Source organism: Brassica rapa, chromosome A09, assembly GCF_000309985.2.
Source record: "Brassica rapa cultivar Chiifu-401-42 chromosome A09, CAAS_Brap_v3.01, whole genome shotgun sequence".
Lineage (NCBI taxonomy): Eukaryota > Viridiplantae > Streptophyta > Magnoliopsida > Brassicales > Brassicaceae > Brassica > Brassica rapa.
Window position 1 is genome coordinate 14254667 of NC_024803.2, and position 20314 is coordinate 14274980.

At 34.8% G+C, this 20314-nt stretch overlaps 3 protein-coding genes and 1 long non-coding RNA gene across 5 annotated transcripts; 2 read left to right on the top strand and 2 right to left on the bottom strand.

Moving 5' to 3' along the window:
• The first annotated feature begins 203 nt into the window (after positions 1-203).
• Positions 204-2069, top strand: LOC117128494. Its single transcript, XR_004451803.1, has 2 exons — positions 204-431; positions 1184-2069. It is a non-coding gene; the product is annotated as an uncharacterized LOC117128494 (long non-coding RNA).
• A 3373-nt stretch (positions 2070-5442) lies between these two features.
• LOC103839614 (two-pore potassium channel 2-like) lies at positions 5443-7388 on the bottom strand. Its single transcript, XM_009116111.3, has 2 exons — positions 6020-7388; positions 5443-5947 (listed from the first exon to the last, which is right to left on the bottom strand). The coding sequence occupies exons 1-2, from the start codon at positions 7138-7140 to the stop codon at positions 5773-5775; spliced, it is 1296 nt and encodes a 431-aa protein (XP_009114359.1). The 5' UTR covers positions 7141-7388; the 3' UTR covers positions 5443-5772.
• Positions 7389-7676: 288 nt separating this feature from the next.
• LOC103839723 lies at positions 7677-10369 on the bottom strand. 2 transcript variants are annotated; one of them, XM_033280944.1, is made up of 8 exons: positions 10232-10369; positions 10051-10079; positions 9902-9971; positions 9704-9812; positions 9324-9623; positions 9096-9243; positions 8450-8992; positions 7677-8351 (listed from the first exon to the last, which is right to left on the bottom strand). In XM_033280944.1, the coding sequence occupies exons 1-8, from the start codon at positions 10338-10340 to the stop codon at positions 8211-8213; spliced, it is 1449 nt and encodes a 482-aa protein (XP_033136835.1). In that variant the 5' UTR covers positions 10341-10369; the 3' UTR covers positions 7677-8210. The 2 variants fall into 2 exon arrangements, with proteins under 2 accessions (XP_033136835.1, XP_009114457.1); XM_009116209.3 differs by having other exon boundaries at positions 10051-10112.
• A 2399-nt stretch (positions 10370-12768) lies between these two features.
• LOC103839612 lies at positions 12769-20154 on the top strand. The gene is made up of 11 exons (XM_033280936.1): positions 12769-13010; positions 13089-13172; positions 13273-13347; positions 13468-13646; positions 13778-13868; positions 14167-14289; positions 14467-18632; positions 18702-18965; positions 19062-19361; positions 19439-19917; positions 19987-20154. Exons 7-11 carry the CDS (start codon positions 17790-17792, stop codon positions 20117-20119), a joined length of 2019 nt encoding a protein of 672 aa, XP_033136827.1. The 5' UTR covers positions 12769-13010; positions 13089-13172; positions 13273-13347; positions 13468-13646; positions 13778-13868; positions 14167-14289; positions 14467-17789; the 3' UTR covers positions 20120-20154.
• The last annotated feature ends 160 nt before the right edge of the window (positions 20155-20314 follow it).

Genomic DNA, 20314 nt, shown 5'->3' on the forward strand with positions numbered 1-20314 from the left:
GATTATATTATAAGATTTTCATACATTTACGTATAGTTACTTAATAATCTAAATGTTGTTTTGGTGAAAGAATCCAAAAACAATTCGACAAAAATACGTAGCATAGTCTTTTCACTACATGAATATGTTAAAAATATTTTCTAGCCTAATAATTTATTCTAACAAAAATATATAGTATAATGTTTATTATTTTAATTTTAAACGAATTTATGAAATATTAATAAGTTTTTATTTTTCTATATTACTAAATTAAGAACATTTTCAGTTTAGCAATATACTACCTATACTCTTTAAGATATACTGGAACACTGCAGGTTAAAAAATTCATAACAAATATGTAAAATCATGACTTAGCTTAAAATTCTTAAGAAATATTCTTCAGTTGATAACTTGATTTTAATTTTTTTCGTAAAAGTAGTTGATAACTTGATGTCTTCCCTATTAAAAGAGAAGTACCATTTTTATCTACTACAATATAGTCATACTAGAAGTCTAGTTCCATATATTCAAATAATTTTTTATTGTTTACATTAGTTTATTTAATGTATAACATTTAAATAATATAAGGATTAATAACAAATTCATTTAACTATAAATTTAAATTTTAGTTTTAGGAATATCTGTTGAGAAAAAATCTAACAATTTTTTTTTAAATTTAAATATTTTTTTAATTAATGCACTGATTAATTTCGCAATTAGTAGTTTAATATTATTATAAATTAATTTTAATATTTTTTATAAAAAAATAATTAAATTATATGCTAATTTTATAAATTTTATAAGTATATTCTACATTATATTAAAATAGAAGTAATTAATGAATTACATATTAAAATTATGTTTTTTGTGCAAACATATTAAAATTATGTTGAATTGGTAAACCAATATATTTTAAAAAATAATTTCTTTAAGATAAATAAATAAAATTTCATTCACCGTTTAAAGTGACTAAAATATCATTCACCTTTTAAAATGATTAATATCATAAATTAAGTAATAATTTTTACAAAAAATAAAATTATTAACATATGTTAAATTTAAATATTTAGAACTATATATCATCTATTCAATTATTTTTAAAATGACAGTAATATATATCATAAATTATTTTATATACAATAATATAAAATTTTATATCTATAAATGAAATGTTATCCGTACGGATGTACGGATTAGTCATTAGTTAGTAGTATATTACTAACACTGTTAGAATACACACTTGTAGCACTCATTATTTTTCATCAGTTTCTAAATTGTCAAACTAAATGAATAAAAAATATGGCAAAACATGAATCAAATTCTTGTTTATCTTAATATATAGAGATATGGAAGAAGGTGGGAACAATCTCGTGTGTAGAAGCCGATGACAAATGCTAAACCGGTTACCGGAGCGGTCATCTTTATGTAAAGAAGGCAACAACAAAGGCGAGTATCGTGAGGTTATTAGGATAACACGTGTTAGTTACAGCAGCGGAATTTGACCGTAACCGACACATGACCTGGCACGTGGTGGACTATTCCATCTGGGTCCCTCAACCCTAATAAATATCAATATTAGACGTTATTTTGTGAATATAATATTTCATGTCAAGAGGCATGATTACAAGTTAAGAAACTTTCTTATAAAAACTAATAAAACTAGAAACTTATAAAAAAGTTCTCATGGATGTAGTTTGTATGTTTTATGTAAATCAATTGGGACTAAGCCTAATTTAGATATACAACTCAGTAACTAATTTTAAAGACTTAAAATATGACAAAAGTATGTTACAAATATTCATTTACAAAAAAAAAAAAGGTTACAAATATAAGATTGAAATTACAGGATAAGGAAAATATGACTGATGTGCTGACAGATTACCAACATCATCAACGCTTTACAAATCTCTTTTCGGTCTTCACATTAGAAGTTGGAACTATCCTCAAACATGTAAAATAATAAAAGAATATATATGGTTAAATTAATGAATTATCATATACTCCCCATGTTTATATAATGTTCTAGCTTTAACACACAAATTAAGAAAAGTTTACTTTTACCAAAAGTATTTGATTACAACAAAAAATAACCAAATATTATTAATCATTGCTATTCTAAACTAATAAAACAAAAGCAACATATTAACATTTAATATTTTGATCACTTATTTTAATAATTTTACATAAAAAATTTCAAAACAATCTTACAAATTAAAACAAAAATATCTTCTAAAATATCATACAAAAAGAAATAGAGAGAGTATAATACTCTCTCCATTTTTTATATAAGTCGTTTTAGAAATTGTATGTTCCAATTATATGATGTTTTCGGTTTTCTATGTAAAATATCAACATTTATGTTATATGACCAATGATAGTATACCTTCTTTTAAAACAATCTTACAAATTAAAACAAAATATCTTCTAAAATATCATACAAAAAGAAATAGAGAGAGTATAATACTCTCTCCATTTTTTAATATAAGTCGTTTTAGAAAAATTTGTATGTTCCAAATTATATGATGTTTTCGGTTTTCTATGTAAAATTTATCAACATTTAATGTTATATGACCAATGATAGTATACCTTCTATTTTATTATTGGTTGATTTATGGTTAGGTAAATAATTAATGATGTTTAGAAAATATAAAAAAATTATAATTTTTTTTTAATCTATGTGCATAATTTTAAAACGACTTATATTAAAAATGGAAAGAGTATATTTAATGCTTTTAAAAATAAAAATTATCATTTTATATAGTAAAAATAGTGGAATTGTTGGAGAATAACATATAACAAAATTCCAATAATGACAAAGAAGTGAGCATATATTGACTTTACAAAGTTTACATTTGTTCGGTCAACATGATTTTTTCCTCTTTCTTTTGTCAACTGATTTTTTTCTCTTTTAATAGTTCAAAACATCATATCTAAGAGTTTCTTGTGTTCATAGGCTAATAAAATGATAATGGTTCACTTACGCTTCTTTGCGTTATTTTTTGTAACTCTTTTGCAATCAAATTCTATAGAAGTTACCTTAAGCATAATGTTAAACAACAAATATATCTGGTCATGTACATCTCGATCTTAAATTCAAATTACGAACTACAGCAGGATGCATATAGTCTATCAGAAACTTGGTTACATCATTCAAACAATTAATCATAGTGAAAATGTTTCTAAAACCCGAAAATGATGAAAACGTTTTCCAGAAACCGTATATAACAACTTCGAAACAAAATGTGTAAATCTTAGAAAAAAGGAAAAAAAAAAAACAAAATGTATAAATAATTGACTGGAGTCGTACATAACCATAATTATAGAAATCTTGTGATAGATTATCGTTGATTCCAAAAAAGCGACTAGTGACTATTGAGTCATGATTTCGATGGATGATAAACGTCAATAATTGCTACTCTACTTGAGTTCTTGATTCTTTTTTTAATCCAACGAAAACAAAGTAAGGATTTCAAGTACTATTTCCTTCTATCCAAGGTTGAAAACAAAAAAAAATACATCAAATGTATAATATATATTTATTCATAGGGTTAAACTTATTATCGAACTAGATTTATAACTGCTTTTCATGGTATATACATATGGTATAACTGATTCGCTGCAGTGACATTTTTTCCGAAGCAGCCACACAGTGCATAATCTTTTCTTTTTGTGTAATTGATTATATTAATAACTAAAAACTCAATGAACTAAGGCAATTACAATAGGAGGAAAAATTAATGAAAAACTAAAAAATGAAAATAACCAAAACATGACAAAAAATAGATCATAGCTAAGGATAAAAAAAAATCAATAGAAAATCTCACTTATATTCCTAGAGCATGCATTCGAAAGAACACGCTAAAGTCGAAATCGACGTTGAAGAACCTAATCGAAAGATTTTGAAAGCAGCTGGAACCTATTTCTAAAGATATATAAATCTTTCGACGTTGCAGTGAGGTGCGAAAAGACTGCTGAAATAGGACTATAAACAAAATCGTCGATGGTACAACTTCTGAAAAATAGTAGTTGACAGAGTCGAGACGCTGAGCTTAAGTTACGCTGCAGTGAGATGCGTAGGTACATAACCAAGACTGAATAATAACAAACTAGGTTTATATTATAACTGTATATATATTACATTTGCTTACTGCTTTTTGTTTTCTTTTGAAAAAGGCCTACTGCTATTTTGCTCATAATCTTATTTGTCTACGCGTTCGCATCTTCATATCCAAGAGGTTTCTATGTACAAGATTTTGTAAAGCTTTTTAAATACATTTGAAATTTTAGTATATTTTCTTTTATATTTTCAAGCCTTACTGTAAATTACCTAAATTACTTAGCAGCCAACCTCCACTTTGATACGAGACAAAATTCGAAGCTTACACAAAAATACATGTCCTCAGTTGATATTTACGACCAGTTGTTTTGTGGAATATGCATGTGCGGATGCACCAAACTTCTTAAAGATGTTGGTGCGTAGGAATTTTCATTCACTATCTTTGTTTGAATTTATATTTCTTTTTCTTTGTGTTCAAATAATTGTTTGTTGAACAGTTAATTATCGTATAAAAACTGAAAAGCATAATATTAAACATTATTGAAATCTACTCAACGCTAATAAATTGTATAACAATTATATTATAAAAAAGGACACAAATTGTTATACATGAATACGTGTATTAAGGCTACAATTTTAAAATTACAGAAAACTACAGATCTCACAGCTCAGATCGTTAAGGGCAGCTGTCTCAAACAAGCAAACCCACAAATGTCTATGAGAGCGACCTGCAAACATGATGTTTTTTATTGATGTTAAAAATATTTATTTTTCAATTTTGTATATTCAATTTGCTAAGTGATATTATATTGCTGTTTCTTTGTAAATTAATTGTAGTCTATAATAGAGACTACAATTCTTGTGTAAGAACAATGAATTGAATAAATCTATATTTTTTTTTTATAAGAACTAACTGTAAAATGCTTAAACAAGAAATTCTTTTTACTGAATCTGTAATATGTGGGTCTCTAACCATAAATACTAACAGCTTTGTTGTACCTAAAGGTCCTAAACTAGTTTAGTTTTGTTGTCGGGTGTTTTAAAACGGATTAATCAGTTTTTATTAATTTTGTTGAGTAATTTATACACTTAAATCTAGTTTTTATATTATTATTCATCTTAGTTGAGTCTGTATATTGATGACAAAAAAAATTGATTATTCATCTTTGTTACAGTATAATTTTAACATGAACATTAATTATATTCACTTTTCAAATGTAAACGAACTAGAATATATAGGTCGTCTAAGGTATTAATTTATGAGATTGTTGACCTTTTCCGTAGTTTAGACAGGTTTTTTGTTAGGGTGTGTGACAACATAGGAAGAAAGTTTTTTTTTTAGATATATGAAAAATGTAAGTAACTAAATACATAAAATAGTTGAGCACAAAGAATTTGATTGAAAATAGTCAAATACCATACTGTATTATACATTAACATTTACAGTCTCATATTTGGGAACACAAGTTGCTTTACTTCAAACGGTAACAACTGACTTCAATCAAACCGAAGTATTATCAACAATATATGCATAATATAAACCCGTTGAACCTATATATCAAACCGACGCAAGCCATTGGCAATGTACCCATTTGGTATGACATCAAACAGGTCAAAGGAAACCAAACATCAAACTTCTTTCTCTTCATCATCTTAGGTGAGAAGGAGACAAACTAGACCTTAAACCGGCTCAAGTAAACCAAAATTTTATTGGTTATCTTCAGTCGTGTGGGATCCTAAACCGAAGTTGCAGTGGGTAACTCGTTGGTGCTGGTTTCCAGTAAGTCTAAAAGAGTAATCCTTCCACTATTGGTTTTGTCAAGCCTGTCAAACTGGTTCCCGATCGGATCAATGTCCTTATCGGTTATCTTCTCCATCTTCTTTAGTTTGTATATCACAAACTCTGCTTTACTGCAAAACCAAGATGATCATTAGACCAAAGATCATGATATTAGTTTGAAACTTTACTAACAGCATGAGTACCTAACGCAGCCATTGTGATCAATATCCGCAGCAAAGAACTGAGAGATTGACATGTTCTCACCAAGAACTCTCTTAGCCCTCTCCCTATTCCTCTTATCAACCCTCGCCTCAGCCAAATACAAAAACGCCCTCGCAACAGCCAAAGTAGACACAAGCAACCAAACCGCAGCGAGAAGCCTACCGGGCAAAGTCTTAAACGCCCTGTCTCCATACCCAACCGTAGTAACCGACATAACCGAGAAATAAAACGAATCCAACCAATCAATCCTCTCCACAAAATGCATAATCAAAACCCCAAACCCAAGACACAACATCACAACACCCAAAGCCAACCCAACCTTCAACCTAATCCTCATCCTCCCTTTCTTCACATCGATTATATAAGACCTCTTCCTCTCCGGCTCATCGAAGCTATCGTTCTTCGCGGCTTCTAGCATATAGTTTTCTTGAAGATCAAGAACGTAACTAACCATCGCGCTTAGTAATATATCCACGAAACCAAACCCGACGAGGACGAACAAGATAGAGAACACCTTTGTCAGGACCGTATCTGGAGTTATGTCGCCGTAGCCGATCGTGCACATAGTGACGATGCAAAAGTATAAACCGTCGACGACGGGGTGAGTGTGGACCACCGAGTAGCTGTCCCGGTTCAGCCAGTAGATAAGCACGCCTAAGGAGAGGTAGACGACGAGGAGAGCAACGGCTTGTCTCACGACGGACTTGGAGTCTGCTCTCTCCGTTTTGAGATCGAACGGGTGTGTCAGGTCGTTGATGGCGACCATGGCGGGAGCTGTTTTAGAGCGGTGGAAGGTCGGTTTGGTTTTTTTAGGGGGTAAGTTGTGTTCCGGAGGCGGGAGGAGGATGTCGACGGTGGAGGTGTCGGGGGAGGAGGACGGTGGCGAGAGGTTTTGAGAAATGGCGTCGATGAGGAGAGAGGAGTCGCGTTGGGAGCGAGGGAACGGGCCGAAGATTAAACGGTTTTTGAACTCAGTTGGTGTCATGGGAGTTATCGGGACCGTTACGTCGTCGTTTTCGGGTAAGGGAAAGAGAGGCGGTTGTGGTGGGTTGGTTCTTGGGCTGAGAAGGTATTGGAGTAACGGGTCAATCTCGTTGGCCATGGTCGGAGAAGATAAAAAGGACGAAGCTCTTTCTTTCGAGGGCTCTACAAAGATCAAACCGTGGCTTATTCTTGTGGAGAATCGTTCATAGGGACTGTTGATTATTATAGGATGATAGGTATTAGTTTGCGATGTTGACAGATTTTAATAAAGGGATTAGTTTGACAACGCCGTATTTTGATTGACACGATTCTTTCTTTTCATAGTTGTTTGTGTATGTGTTATGTTGTTTACAGCTCTTTTGTATTCTTATTTAGATGGTGATTAGATTCTTGTAACTATTTTATCAACGAACCATGTGTTGTTGATCATTTATAAATTAGCACCATAACTTTCATTTGTTTCAATCGAGCCAGAGAACTTGAACCGAATTCAACGCATAATATATTATTCTATAGTTTTTAGGGTGAATTTTATATATACTTGAAAAACTTGAAAATTATGGAAAAAATAGTTATAACCAAATTTGAATTCGGTTTCAAATAAGTATCCAAAATATTCAAAAGTTTTAATAACATAAACCAAATCCATATAATTAAATTCAATCTGTTTAGATTAATATTAACTTATTAAGTGATTTGGTGATTTCATGTATTTTTACTAGGATCTATAGTTAGTATGATAGATGTGGCTATTAGCTATCTGTCAATCAGTATTAATGAAAAATGTTTAGATTATTGGAAATTTGAAAATCATACAAGTTGGTATTGTTATGGGTGAGATACGTTAGTATTAGAAATGAAGGGGTCAAAACGTATAAACTATGGAAATATATACCAAGTTAGTGCATATCATATAAATCAATTGAAGGGTCAACTTTGTTTGTCAGCTCTCAGCGACACCTTGTCACTTTCTAGCTGCGAGTGACAAACGGCACGACGTGTCGTTTTCGCCGTCCCAGATTACGTTGTTTCGGCGATTTTGAGCATTTCTTACACCTTTTTCTATAATATATGAACCTTATCATTTTGAGAAACATCAATCTTATTTCTATTGATATGGTTGATTTTTGATTACTCTAGTTGTCTCTTGGCCGTGACCGTTGTTGGGTTTCGTCAGATGGATCACTCCTATCGTTTTGTTGGTTGGGTTTCGTCAGATGGATCACTCCCATCGTTTTGTTGGTCCATAGATGCATAGACATCATTCCAAATTTGCTGTTCTTGTGGGCTGTGGCTGGAACTAGGTCGCCACGCATTGAAGTCTCCACTCTGAGAACAAAACAACGAGCAAGCGAAAATAGAAAGCAAGAGTTACGGAACATACCAAACCGAAATTTTCAAAGGCTCAAAGATTTGATGGGTTTCACCTGATGCGGCTGAATCGATGGCAAGTAGTTGCTTGAGACACCACCTTCATAGCCAAACCTCGAGTTTGCTGGGTTATTATCACTCCACGTGCCAAAGGTGTTAGCAGAACCGTAAGCAGAAGGAACCATAGAGGCAGCTGAGTACTGAGGCATGTTGTAGCTGCCGTGCTGTTCTGGCCGCCAGTAAGGAAATGTCATCATGTTACTACGACCATGTTGCTGAAATGCTGCTGCTGACTGAGGAGGCATGTTGTAGATGGCGTTCTGTTCTGGTCGCCAGTAAGGAGATGTCACCATAGTAACATAATGCGCCATGTTACTAGTAGTACTACCACCATGTTGCTGTAATGGTAGTACTGCTGATGGTGGCAAGTAAGGAGGTCTCGTGATATTACCATACTGCCCTGAAGGAGGTCTCTGTGTCTGTGGTAGGTTCATGGCTTGTTGGTTCCTCTGTGTCTGCGGTAGGTTCCTCTGTGTCTGTGGTAGGTTCATGGCTTGTTGGTTCCTCTTTGGTACAAAGTCAGTGGATGTTATCAATGCCTGCGCCAAAAAATGAAAATCAAAACTAAAAGTATGAAAGAGAAGTAGTTTTAAAGAATGTAAGAAAAAAAAATATTAATGGTTTATGAGAAAAAGACTTTACCTTGGTCATGGGAACCGATAGGCTACGACCACCAGGTGAAGATGCAGTAGTAGTAATGGTTTGTCTTGTAGGCATTGGCTGATTCACCGGCTCATGAGTTCCAGACTGCACATGTTCTGCTTCAAGATGGTCTGAGGAGGAGGGATCTCTGTGAAATAAAAAAAACATTTAAGAGATTATTAATAGAGCAAATAAAAAATGGAGAGGAAGCTAGAGAAGCAGACTTACATTTTGCTCAGCTCTTTTGAGTCGTCAACATTCTCTATAGGGAGTAGAGAGAAAGGCATTTTAAGTCGATCTCTTGTTTCATCATACTCACTAGATGTGTAATCAATTGAATTAGTAACGTCTTCATCATCAGGCAAGGGACGGTCATTCTCGACAGGAGCTTTAGTTACACTCTCGTTGATAACTAAATTATATCTCATCTTCAAAGCATCATCCATTGTTGGCGCCCCAAAACGGCAAAACATCTCGTATTCACCTGAATTTACTGGCACACTCTTGGTTTCAACATTTGTTATGTCACTGCAAAGAAAAAAAAAAGGAATGTTAATGTTAGAAAGCGAGATACAACCATTGATTGGTACCAAGCAGATTAATAATACCTAGAAGATGGCTGAAATGTTGCTTCAACCGAGTTTACAGGCACATTACTAGTAGTAGATGAAACAGCGAATAGTTGATTAGTACTGGTTCCTTGCTCATTACTCGTCTCTGAACCAACAACAACCACAAAGATCAAGTCTTTTTGCATCACATGATCGATCGATCATCTAAGATAAAAGCTTGTTAATTTTCACTACCTTGATCACTACTAATATTGTGGATGCTTCTATCAACTCCTTGAGAGCAAGAAGCTGACGTGTCCGTGGTCTTGCAATAATAAGGTGAAGCTTTTTAAGTTTAAAGATTCACAAACAGAAGGGTCTGTTGATTATGTTTCTTCTAATACCTCTTTCTTCTCGCCTAGGTTGCTCTCATCTTCATGAACAGGAGGTAACGAAGCAATATCAACTTGATGGACAAGCAAATATATAACTCAGAAGCAAAAACATTCGATGGATATTGAACACAAAGAAAACATACAAGATAAATGCACTGTCGAAGAAGAAGACGAAAGAAAAGGAAGAAACCTTGAGAACGAAGAACGTCCGATATTTCCTGCAACAGCTCATCCATCTCTCCCGCTTCCGCCAGATTACCATCGGCGTTTACGTTGCCGTCTTCCTCTTTCGCCGCCATTTTTGTCGAAACTTGTCAGAGCTTTCTTTCTTTGTTTCACAGTCGCATGCAAGACGAAGGAACAAAAAAGGATTCTCTCTCTCTCCCGCTTCTTCTTGAGTATCAATAAAGAACAAAACTTGGGTTCACCCCTATGGTGAACCCTCTAATTCACCTCTACTCTTAACACCAATTAAATTGACATGTAAGATTAATAAAAAAGGAAATAAAACTTAAAAGAAAAAAAATAGGTTTCCCAAAAAAGGGCTTATTTGCCAAATAACCAAAAAAAAAATGAAAATTAGATTTTGGGAGAGAGAGTAGAGATAGATAGGAAGAAAAAGTAGGAGAGAGGGGGGAATTTTGGTTAGTTAGTGTATTTAAGTTTTTTCATGTATATAGGGTGCAATTTCCCCAAAAAAAAAGTCTCGGTTAACAAGGAAAATAACGTGTGTTTTGTTACGCCGTCCATCGACGTCTTCTTCTTTATAGCCTAGAGAAGATAGAAAGCTGAGTCTCCAGTTCTATGCTTCCAAATCAAATTTCGATTTCATCTTCTCCAAATCAAATCAAGCCATGTTGCCTTATGAGTAGAAAGAGCGCTGATGGTGGAGATGAAGATGATGGTATGGGATTCAAACTTGCAGGCCCCAGGGAGGAAGAAGATGACTTTACTTGTGAACCAGTCTTACCTAAAATTCAACAAAAGAAACCGATGGCAATTGGAAATCAGACACTACAACTTGTTTAAATAAAAACGCTATTTGTAATGTATTCTTAGAATATAGACTTGCAAGTTCATGAGAACTCACTGATGCAAGTGTCGTGATCTTTGATGTAGTAAGGTCACAGCAACAGACTTTTAATGTATTCTTAAAATATAGATTTGCAAGTTCTTTGTTGTATTTCTTCTTCTTCGTGGGACATCTGACCTGTAAATCAGAGATATAATCCCACCAAACCCAAGGTTTCCTGGTTTAATTCCACACTTTGAGAACTGCAAAGCTGCTCGAGTGTTCCACAACCACGTCTTTCCTATTGTCTTGAATATCAATGACATAACCTTTCTCAAGAATCTGAGCAGTGCCTTTAAAATCCTTCACAAACTCCATCAACATGTCACACTCAACGATGGCATGGAGCTTGACTCCATAAGGGAGAGGACGTACTATTGTAGCATTGATCTCATCCTCTACAATGACACATGAGGAATCTCCCGGGCTGCAGCCTAAAACTATCCAATGCATTGCCATAGTTATATTGTTCTTCATTGGCCATCTTAATGGATCCGCTTTTTCTTCTACAAATTTTACAAGAATTATACTTTCAACATATGGTTTGATTTTACTCCCATAGAAAATAAAGAATTTGTTTCTGTTAAATATCTTCAACCAGAGCCATGTTTGTTATTATGATGTTTGCATATCTTCAACCAGAGCCATGTGGATTTGAAGCTCAAAACCTAAGAGATAACACAAAGATCACGTTCTATTCCTTGCTAACGGCGATTTATTTTTTTTTTTACCTATTTTTTTCTTTTAAGTTTTATTTCCTTTTTAACTAATCTTACATGTCAATTTGATTGGTGTTAAGAGTAGAGGTGAATTAGAGAGTTCACCACAGGGGGTGAACCCAAGTTTTGTTCATCAATAAACCTTCTTGTTTCCTTTCCTTTCCTTTCCTTTCCCTCTCTCTCTCACTCTTTCAGACTTTGAGCTATATATATATATATATATATATATATAGTTTTTTGGGATACGAGAAAAAAATATATATTCAAATTAAGTAGACTTTATTGAAGAAACTAGGGCGATTCCGGCGTTATGCGCCGGGTTTGTATGTTTTTTTCTTAATTGAATTTACAATTCATTTAATGGTTTTAGCAAAGAAAATATGTTCTAAAATATGAAAATGAATTTATGTTGGAAGATGATGATATTTTTACCTATCCATCCATTTAATAGTGTTAGCGACAGTAGTATATTGGAGTTATTTAGTTCAAAGTAGAATAGCATAAATGATTGTGACTAATGGATTCAATAAAAGTAGAATAAAAATCTCTCCTGTGCCTCTATGTCGGATTCAGCCTTGAAAGTCAAGTCGATTGCTGTGGGTTCAACACCTGTCCCGCCTGCACAAAACGCATCACTTCATTAATTTACAATCGGATGGGCTTTTTATTACGCATATATTTGAAGTGTTAATGTGGGCTTTAAAAACATTTTGGGCTTCCTATTTTTATTTTATTTTCTCATAGAAACTGGTCCAACTTTCAAAAAAAAAAAAAATCTTCTTCACTGTTGCTAGGTTTCATCGTCAGTTTCCCGATCTCTGACAGCGGAGTTCCAAGATGGTGTGTGAATCGAATTGAATCTTCATGAGGAATTCCTGGTCGCGTTTCATTGGGGTCTTTTCGTAGCCGAATCGTAGCAAAGAATCCGTGGTCGAGTTTCATTGGTGTCGTTTCGTATAAGATTCTTCTGCTCTGAAACGTTACGAGATCCATTAAACTCGCCATTAACAACCATCTCTGAAGACGGTGGATAAATACCTATAAAAAGGTCAGCTTTCTTCCAGTGGACAGCACCACCGACAATCCAGGATCAAGTTCTGTGAAAGCAAGCAGAGGATAACAGCGCGTCAGCCTCCAACCCTCACATGCTCTGTCACAAACGCTCACTGAAGAGCCAGGTTTTGTTACCAAACAACCATTGTCATATTAAAAGCTGTATGGAACTAAGCTAAAAATGATTGATCAACCTTATGCAGTTGTTGCTAAACATTTGGACAGACGACCAGGGTTAAGACCTGAGTACATTCGACAGTCGTACAGTCCTTCGGTAGCTGCTGAAGGTGTGTTTGAAAAAAAAAATCCTATCATTTACTACCCTCACAGATTGTTAGAAGCCATTATAGCCCCAGCCTATTTACATTCATCCTGAAACATTTGCAGAGTCCTTGGGCAAATCTGCTAGAGCAAGACGCCGGTCCATCTGTCAACTGAAAAAAAGACAACCCATCAATCAAGGTCAGCTACAATATCTATATGTCCCTAAGTAGGATATACCGGCCACAAGCGTTAGTTTACTCAAAATTTTATTGATAAAACATACTGACATAGCTTAATTAAAATGTTCACTAAACACAGATTCAACAAGAGACGGGATGAGCAGCATGTACTTTAATATCGCTGTTTTTTGGCCAAAATCAATAAAAGAAAGTTCCAGTAACCAGAGATTTTGCCGGGAAACCAGCGCAACCAGAGCTTCTGATTGCTCTGACTGTTTTGATGTGAATTTTGGGGAACTTACGTATTCAGCTTCAGAGGTTAGAACAAACTATTCCCTACTGTTGTTAAGGTCCTAAAGAACACTTACTCTTTCACTAATTTAAAGGTTTATACTCCAAACTTTTCTGCCACGTACTGGCACCACTGTTTGTGTGAGTGTTTTTGACAGCCTAGCTATGCACCACCATGAGAAACTATTAGTCTTTGATGAGGACGAAAGGTGATCGTTGCAAGGAGCTTAAATCCAAAATTAGTGGGAGGTAGGCCTGGCGACTCCCTGTTGTATTATATTTCATTTCCAGTTATTGACATATGTGTTAAGAATTTTATTTCCTCTCAAAAAGGTCACTTCTTTCTCAATGCAACCTTAGGGTCCCATTTCCATTTCCATAGTGAGTGTATTGTAGTATGATTGCTTGAAGAAGCAATGTCTAATTATCATGTTTCTCCGATCTGTCTTCTGTTTGTAACGTATCTATTTCTTAAAAAAAATGAATGTATTGTAGTATGATTGATTGAAGAAGCTAGACAACTCATTTTACGTTGATATATATGTAGAAAGAAGAGGAGCTTAATCAAGGAGGTTAAAGGCGCTGAAGAGGATAAGGCACTGCAAGAGATGACCATAGGCCCATAGAGAAACACAATAGCATGTCAAAACTTAAAAGATTACGTTCCAAGGTCCACAACTATCTCCTACTCTGTTCGCAATGTAACCTCTCATATTTTTGTTGGTTTTGGTTTCGTGTCATGTATAAATTTCTGAGATTTGCAGGAAATTGGTTAATATGATAGGAAACTGAAATATGGCATTTTTCGAGATCTAACCGAAAAAACCAACCGTTTTATTTGGTGCAGCTCTGCAGATGGAAATCTTGTTTAAACATAAAGTAAAGTTGATGGTTTATTTTGAGAGCATATACCATGTGGACATTATATAAAAGGAACAGTATTGAAATTTTAGTTTAGAGAGTAATCTGAATTTAAACGTGTGTAATGAAGTTTTGTTCATATATTCTTCTTCTTATTTGGTTTCTGGTATGAAACTAACTCTGGCAATGGAATATATTAGTAAATGAGAAAAAAAACATTTATATCTTTTGTTTGAAAATAATAACAAAAATCGAAAAATAGTTTTGTAAATGAAACTGAAAATTGGAAGATAAAAATCCTCTTATAAATTGTAATAATAATGATAAAAAATCCTCTTATAAATTGTAATTATGTTTGTACAAAGCCATTGATCAATACATCAAAAATGGAACATATGACCGCAAGTAAGATAGCATAGATAGACTTCGTTGTTATAATCTCCGAAGCATACTGTGCATGTATATATTTTTTTTTAACACAACTTAATTTCATTACTCTTCAAACTGCTTGATTACAACGATTAGAGGGAATTAACAATCCTCTTTGATTGAAAACATAAACTACAACAATGTAAACTAAACAAAATAGTTCTTCAAATGAAGATGACAGCGGATTCGAGACGAAACTTGAATGCGTCGGGACAAAGTCGGACGGCATAGAAATAGTCACATATAGTGACGTTGAAGACCAGCTCTCATAGACGAGGAAGCTGAAACCGGAACTCAACAACGAGTTCGGGAATTCCTCTCCTTTCATAGAAAGAAGGTATGGTGATGACAGAGACCAACCCGGTGAACCCACCGGTAAACTATTCTTCGTAAAAGAGAAATATGACATTAAGCTCAAGATAAAGGCCCCGGTGAACCCACCGGAAATCCTTTGCATCTTTGCCACACTTAACAAATCATCAAACACGGGTTTAAGATTTGGTGGGCCAGCAAGATGAATAACAAATTTACAGATCTTACAGGGCCAGGCCCAGAAGATTAACATTCTCGGCTTGGAACTGAACGCCTGCTTGATCGGGAGACTTGAAAGCTTAGGGTTCTTGCCGGAGTTGAAGGGGCAGTCGCCGGTTATGAAGCACGGCGTGTCAGATGATGGTAAGTTATTCTCCCCGGAGTCGACTAGACTCACAACACCATCTATCGAAGATGGAGTAGAACTGTCGTCAGCGCGTCGGACCTCGCCGTATCCATAGTAGAGTCTTTCAAAACGGGACCTTGTCGGGATGGTGGTGGTGGTTGTGAATCGAGGTGAGCTTGTCCATATCAACCAAAAAGCTTCCAGATCTGAACGGCGGGTCAAGCATGGAGCCCCACAAACAGCAGATGTTCGGTCACCGGAAACTAAAGGTGGAAGGAGAACTTGCAGTGGAAGGGAGGAAGAGATCCGTCGAAAATCTTCGGTTGAGAGTCTCTGAGTTACGTTGATGGAGACAAGGCTCGCAGATCCGTCGAAAATCTTCGGTTATGCATGTATCATTTTCTTCTTCTGTAGTTGGGGGCCTAAAATAATCTACAATAATATTTGATTTTAGTTACATTAATTAATTTATTTTAAAATTTGACATTCATATTGGTTTGATTATACTATTTGATGTATCTAAAATATGTTTTAAGAATTTAAATATGATTTTAGATAAAACTTTACTAAATCTCATAAAAATATTAAATGTTACGAAAATACAAAGATATTTCTATAGGAAATTTAAAATAAACAATCTAATATTTTGTCTTTACTTATATAAAATGTAAATACATATTAATTTATAATTTGTAATTTTGTTTGGACCATATATTTACATAGAATTATGTAAAAAAATATTATCTTATTATATTATTGATTTGTGTTTGAATCGATTCAATTTGAAATCGAAAAATTATTAATATATAGTGTTTATTAATTTGTTGGATAATCATTTATAGAGTTGCTACTGTAGTGTGTTTTTCTGTTATCTTTTTAATGTGTGATTTTCTTTTCTTTTTATAAATATCTGAATATCCAGTGGTCCATGCACAAAGAGTTTAGCGGTGAGACTACATGTTGCCAACAAAATCAACAGAAGGGTCTAGATGATGGTGACTGTATAGAAAGCTACCAGAAATTCTCTAAGAATGCTTTAACCAAATTTGCATAAGGTTCAACGTGTATTTCTCTCTAAGAATGTTTTAACCAAATTTGCATAAAGGTTCAACGTGTACTTCTTTCTAACATCATTCGTCATCATTGACGAATAAATTTCCAAAATTTTCTTCAGTTGCTGACCAAAAGTATCTCCTTAAACATGTCTGACTGCTTTGTCTGTCAAACTCACGTTAGATTTCTGCAAGAGAAAGTACACGTGCTAAAGATAGCTTGGCGAATACAATAATCTTTTGCTCTTCTTAAGAAGATTACTCATCACAAAAAGTTAGAAATGTAAAAATAAATTATTAATCATAGTTTGAGGACATGAAAGATGATGTAGTTAAGTAGTTAAACTTTGTATATGAGCTGTGATCCAATAATAGCTTCACATCATCTTTAAACTTTGTATTATCACTCGAGCCATCAAATAAATTATAGATGGCGTCCATAAACATGTGTTTCAAATTTATCAGTAAGGAAAGGAACTATTGTTTCAATTTAAAACTAGAGAAATTACCTAGACTAACTCACATTCATCTTAAAATTACTACAATAACTCATATTTAATTTAAATTACTAGACTAAAACGAGGGATAAGCAAAAGTACTAAAAGCCCATTACTAATTTGATTAACTACAAAATTGCCACTAAATAAATAAAAAATTAGAAAATATATTTAAACTTCCCACAAAAAAATCGACAAAAAAAAAATAGAAACAAACCTTTTGTCGGGTCCTCTCACGACGACATCTACTTCTCCGTCGTCTAAATCCTCTGTTACAGCCATCATCGTCAAGACCTCTGCCACAGCCGCCGTCGACAACTCCTCTGTCACAGCCGCCGTCGACAACTCCTCCTTCACAGCCTTGGTCGACACCTCCTCCTCAAGTCGCAATCGTTTTTGATTTGTGTAAGAGATGAATCCCAATTTCAACTGTAAGTGCTAAATCAATTCAATTACCACTAGTTATTACACTTTTTAAACATATTTTTTGATTCAGATGTTTGATTTCGAAAACCCTAAATCCCAATTTCAACATTCTTTCACTTTGAAATTTCAAGACTTTTTTTCTGTTATTAAAATTTGGTTATGACAGTCTGTTGATCGGAGATTGTTTCTAGACAAGAAACTAACTTGTTAAGTGCTTTATTTTTCAGGTACGGTTTCTTCTTCGGATATGAGAAAGTATCCTCGTCGTTTGTATGAGGTTGGGAAAACCCCAGTTCAGAGTAGGAGCATGAACCATAGTTGTTATCTCTCCAACATTCAAACCGTGAGAGAAGAACTTGGGGAAGATGTTTGGTCTGAGTTGAGGGAATCAGCTATTGGAGTTATTGTGAAGCTGAAAGAGCTGCCTTATATTTGGTCTGCGAAAGTTGTTCACCATTTTCTTGCCAATCAATTGGCAATCGAGAGCAGTCATGAGATTTGGTCTTTGATAGATGATTCTATGCCATTGCGTTTCTCTTTGTACGAGTTTGGAGAGATTACAGGTCTGAATTGTGATCCTTTCGACAAGCATGACGTTTGGGATGTTGACCATCAAGAGTTTTGGCTGGAGATGAACGTTCCAACATCAGATGGACCTACATTGCTAGAGTTGCAAGCCATATTGCCGATTTGCAGAAACTGGCCTCGAGAGAAGCGAGTGATGATTGGTTTGTTGTGTCTGCTATCCATTGGCATATTTGGCATTTCAAGCAACAGCAGAATTCCTTTGCATTGTGCTAAAAAGGTGATGGACACTGCAGCTTTCCAGCGATATCCATGGGGCCGTATTGGATTTAGCAGCCTTGTCGATTCCATTAAAGTACTCACATATGAAGCAGAGAAGAGTTACACACTTCACGGCTGTGTTCATGTGCTGTTAATATGGATTTATGAGTGTGTCCCTGGTTTAGGAGAAATATATGGGAATCGGATTGATGGAGCTGATGTTCCTCTTCTGTCATGGAGGGGATCTCGTACGCGTATAAACTTCTCAGATTTTTGTGCCCAAGAAAAGAGAAAATATCCAAAGGTATAAACACAAGTAGTATTTCTTCCATTTAAATTTTGTGTCTTACTAATCTTGTATATTACTTTGCAGGTTCGTGTGAGGCATATGATTATGAAGCCAGTGGAGGATATATATCCGAAGTGGGACAATGATAAAATCTATACTGATCTGGACAACATGATAAAAGACATCCTTAATGGTCAGCTAAATGAGAAGTTTTGGGATGCAGTTCCCACTACCAAATGCCAGAAGAGAAAAAATGGTGTTGCCGCATCTGTTGTTCCAAACCAGAGGCCTTCTACTATGCGAAGAAAAGACAAAGAACCTGCTGATGGAAGTGAAGCATCTGATATGGTATGTACAAAATGTTCTTGTAGTTAGTAATATAAAAATGTCTTTTTTTATTTATTTTGTTAATGACATGGTTTTGTTTTGCCTATGCATATGAAGGCTGCAGCTCACAACGTTGCCATAAGTGGGTTAGCTGAGTTGGTTAAAATCCTCACTGCCAAAATAGAAGGCATCGATGATAGTGTAGCTGACAAGGTTACTAAAGCATTAGATGCTACTATTGACTCTAAGGTGGAAGCAAGAGTGCGAGCATATGAGTCTGACTTACGGAATCAGATTGCAAAATTGGAGGCACAAATAAATGATAGTAAAAACAACGCTGATGTGAACATTGCTCCTGATGTCGCCACCTCCAAAGCGTATGAGGATGAGGAAGATGGTGCTTGTAGCAATGACTTGGTACAATTCTTTATCATTTGTTCTTGTAATTTTTTTTTTTAAAAAATGTATACTAATTCTCACCGTCTATAACTCAGTCATGGATTGTTCAGAAGAAGATCAATTCACAAGATGGACTGCCAGTTGATTGTGTTGTGAAGAAGGAGAAAAAAGATAAGAAGACGATGGATAGCACACATAATCTTACGACTGAAGTGGTGATAAAGACTGGGAAGAAAGCTGGAATTCCACTAAGAAGAGTTAAGCAAGAGAAGGCCTTCGAGATCCCACAGCTAAATGATGAATCCATATCTTCAAAAGATTTGGAAAATCATCTACAGTGGGAGAAGAGTGTAACCTGTAGGGCGGTGTTGGAAGCACTTGCTTCAAATTTGAAGGAGCCTACACGCAGACGCAAGCCTCAGTTGACAAAGACTCAAGTTTGGCCGTTTGTTGGAAATTCAACAGTGAAGCGTATTATAAGTGGTGAGAAAGTCTCCAAGGAACCTTATGACCCATTAGCTAAGGTGGAGGCAGAGAAACTGCAGAAAGTTTTGGACTTCATCAGCTCTGATTTGTAAGTTTCCTCTTGTACAACCTTGCTTCTTATTTCGATAGTCTAATAATTTATTTTCCTTATTTGTAGGGAAGCAAAGGAGCCTGGTGTTGGAGATGAAAGTGCTGGATTTTTCTTGAAGTTATTGATACCTAGGGATGATTGGCCAACAAAAGACTACGGCTGGTTGAATGACTCCGTAAGTTTAATTTCTGATTTTTAATCTCTACGGCTGGTTGCTGACTGTAAATTGTTTCTTGTCTTAGCACATTGCAGCAGCAATGCTTATGTTTCACAGACGGTCCAGGCAAGAACAGTTTCCGTATTCCCTTCTCGAATTGCATTTCTGTCTCACTGGTTTGTGAACTCATGGGTGAACGACTACAAGAGCTGGGACCAGAACACTGAGTTGTCAGAA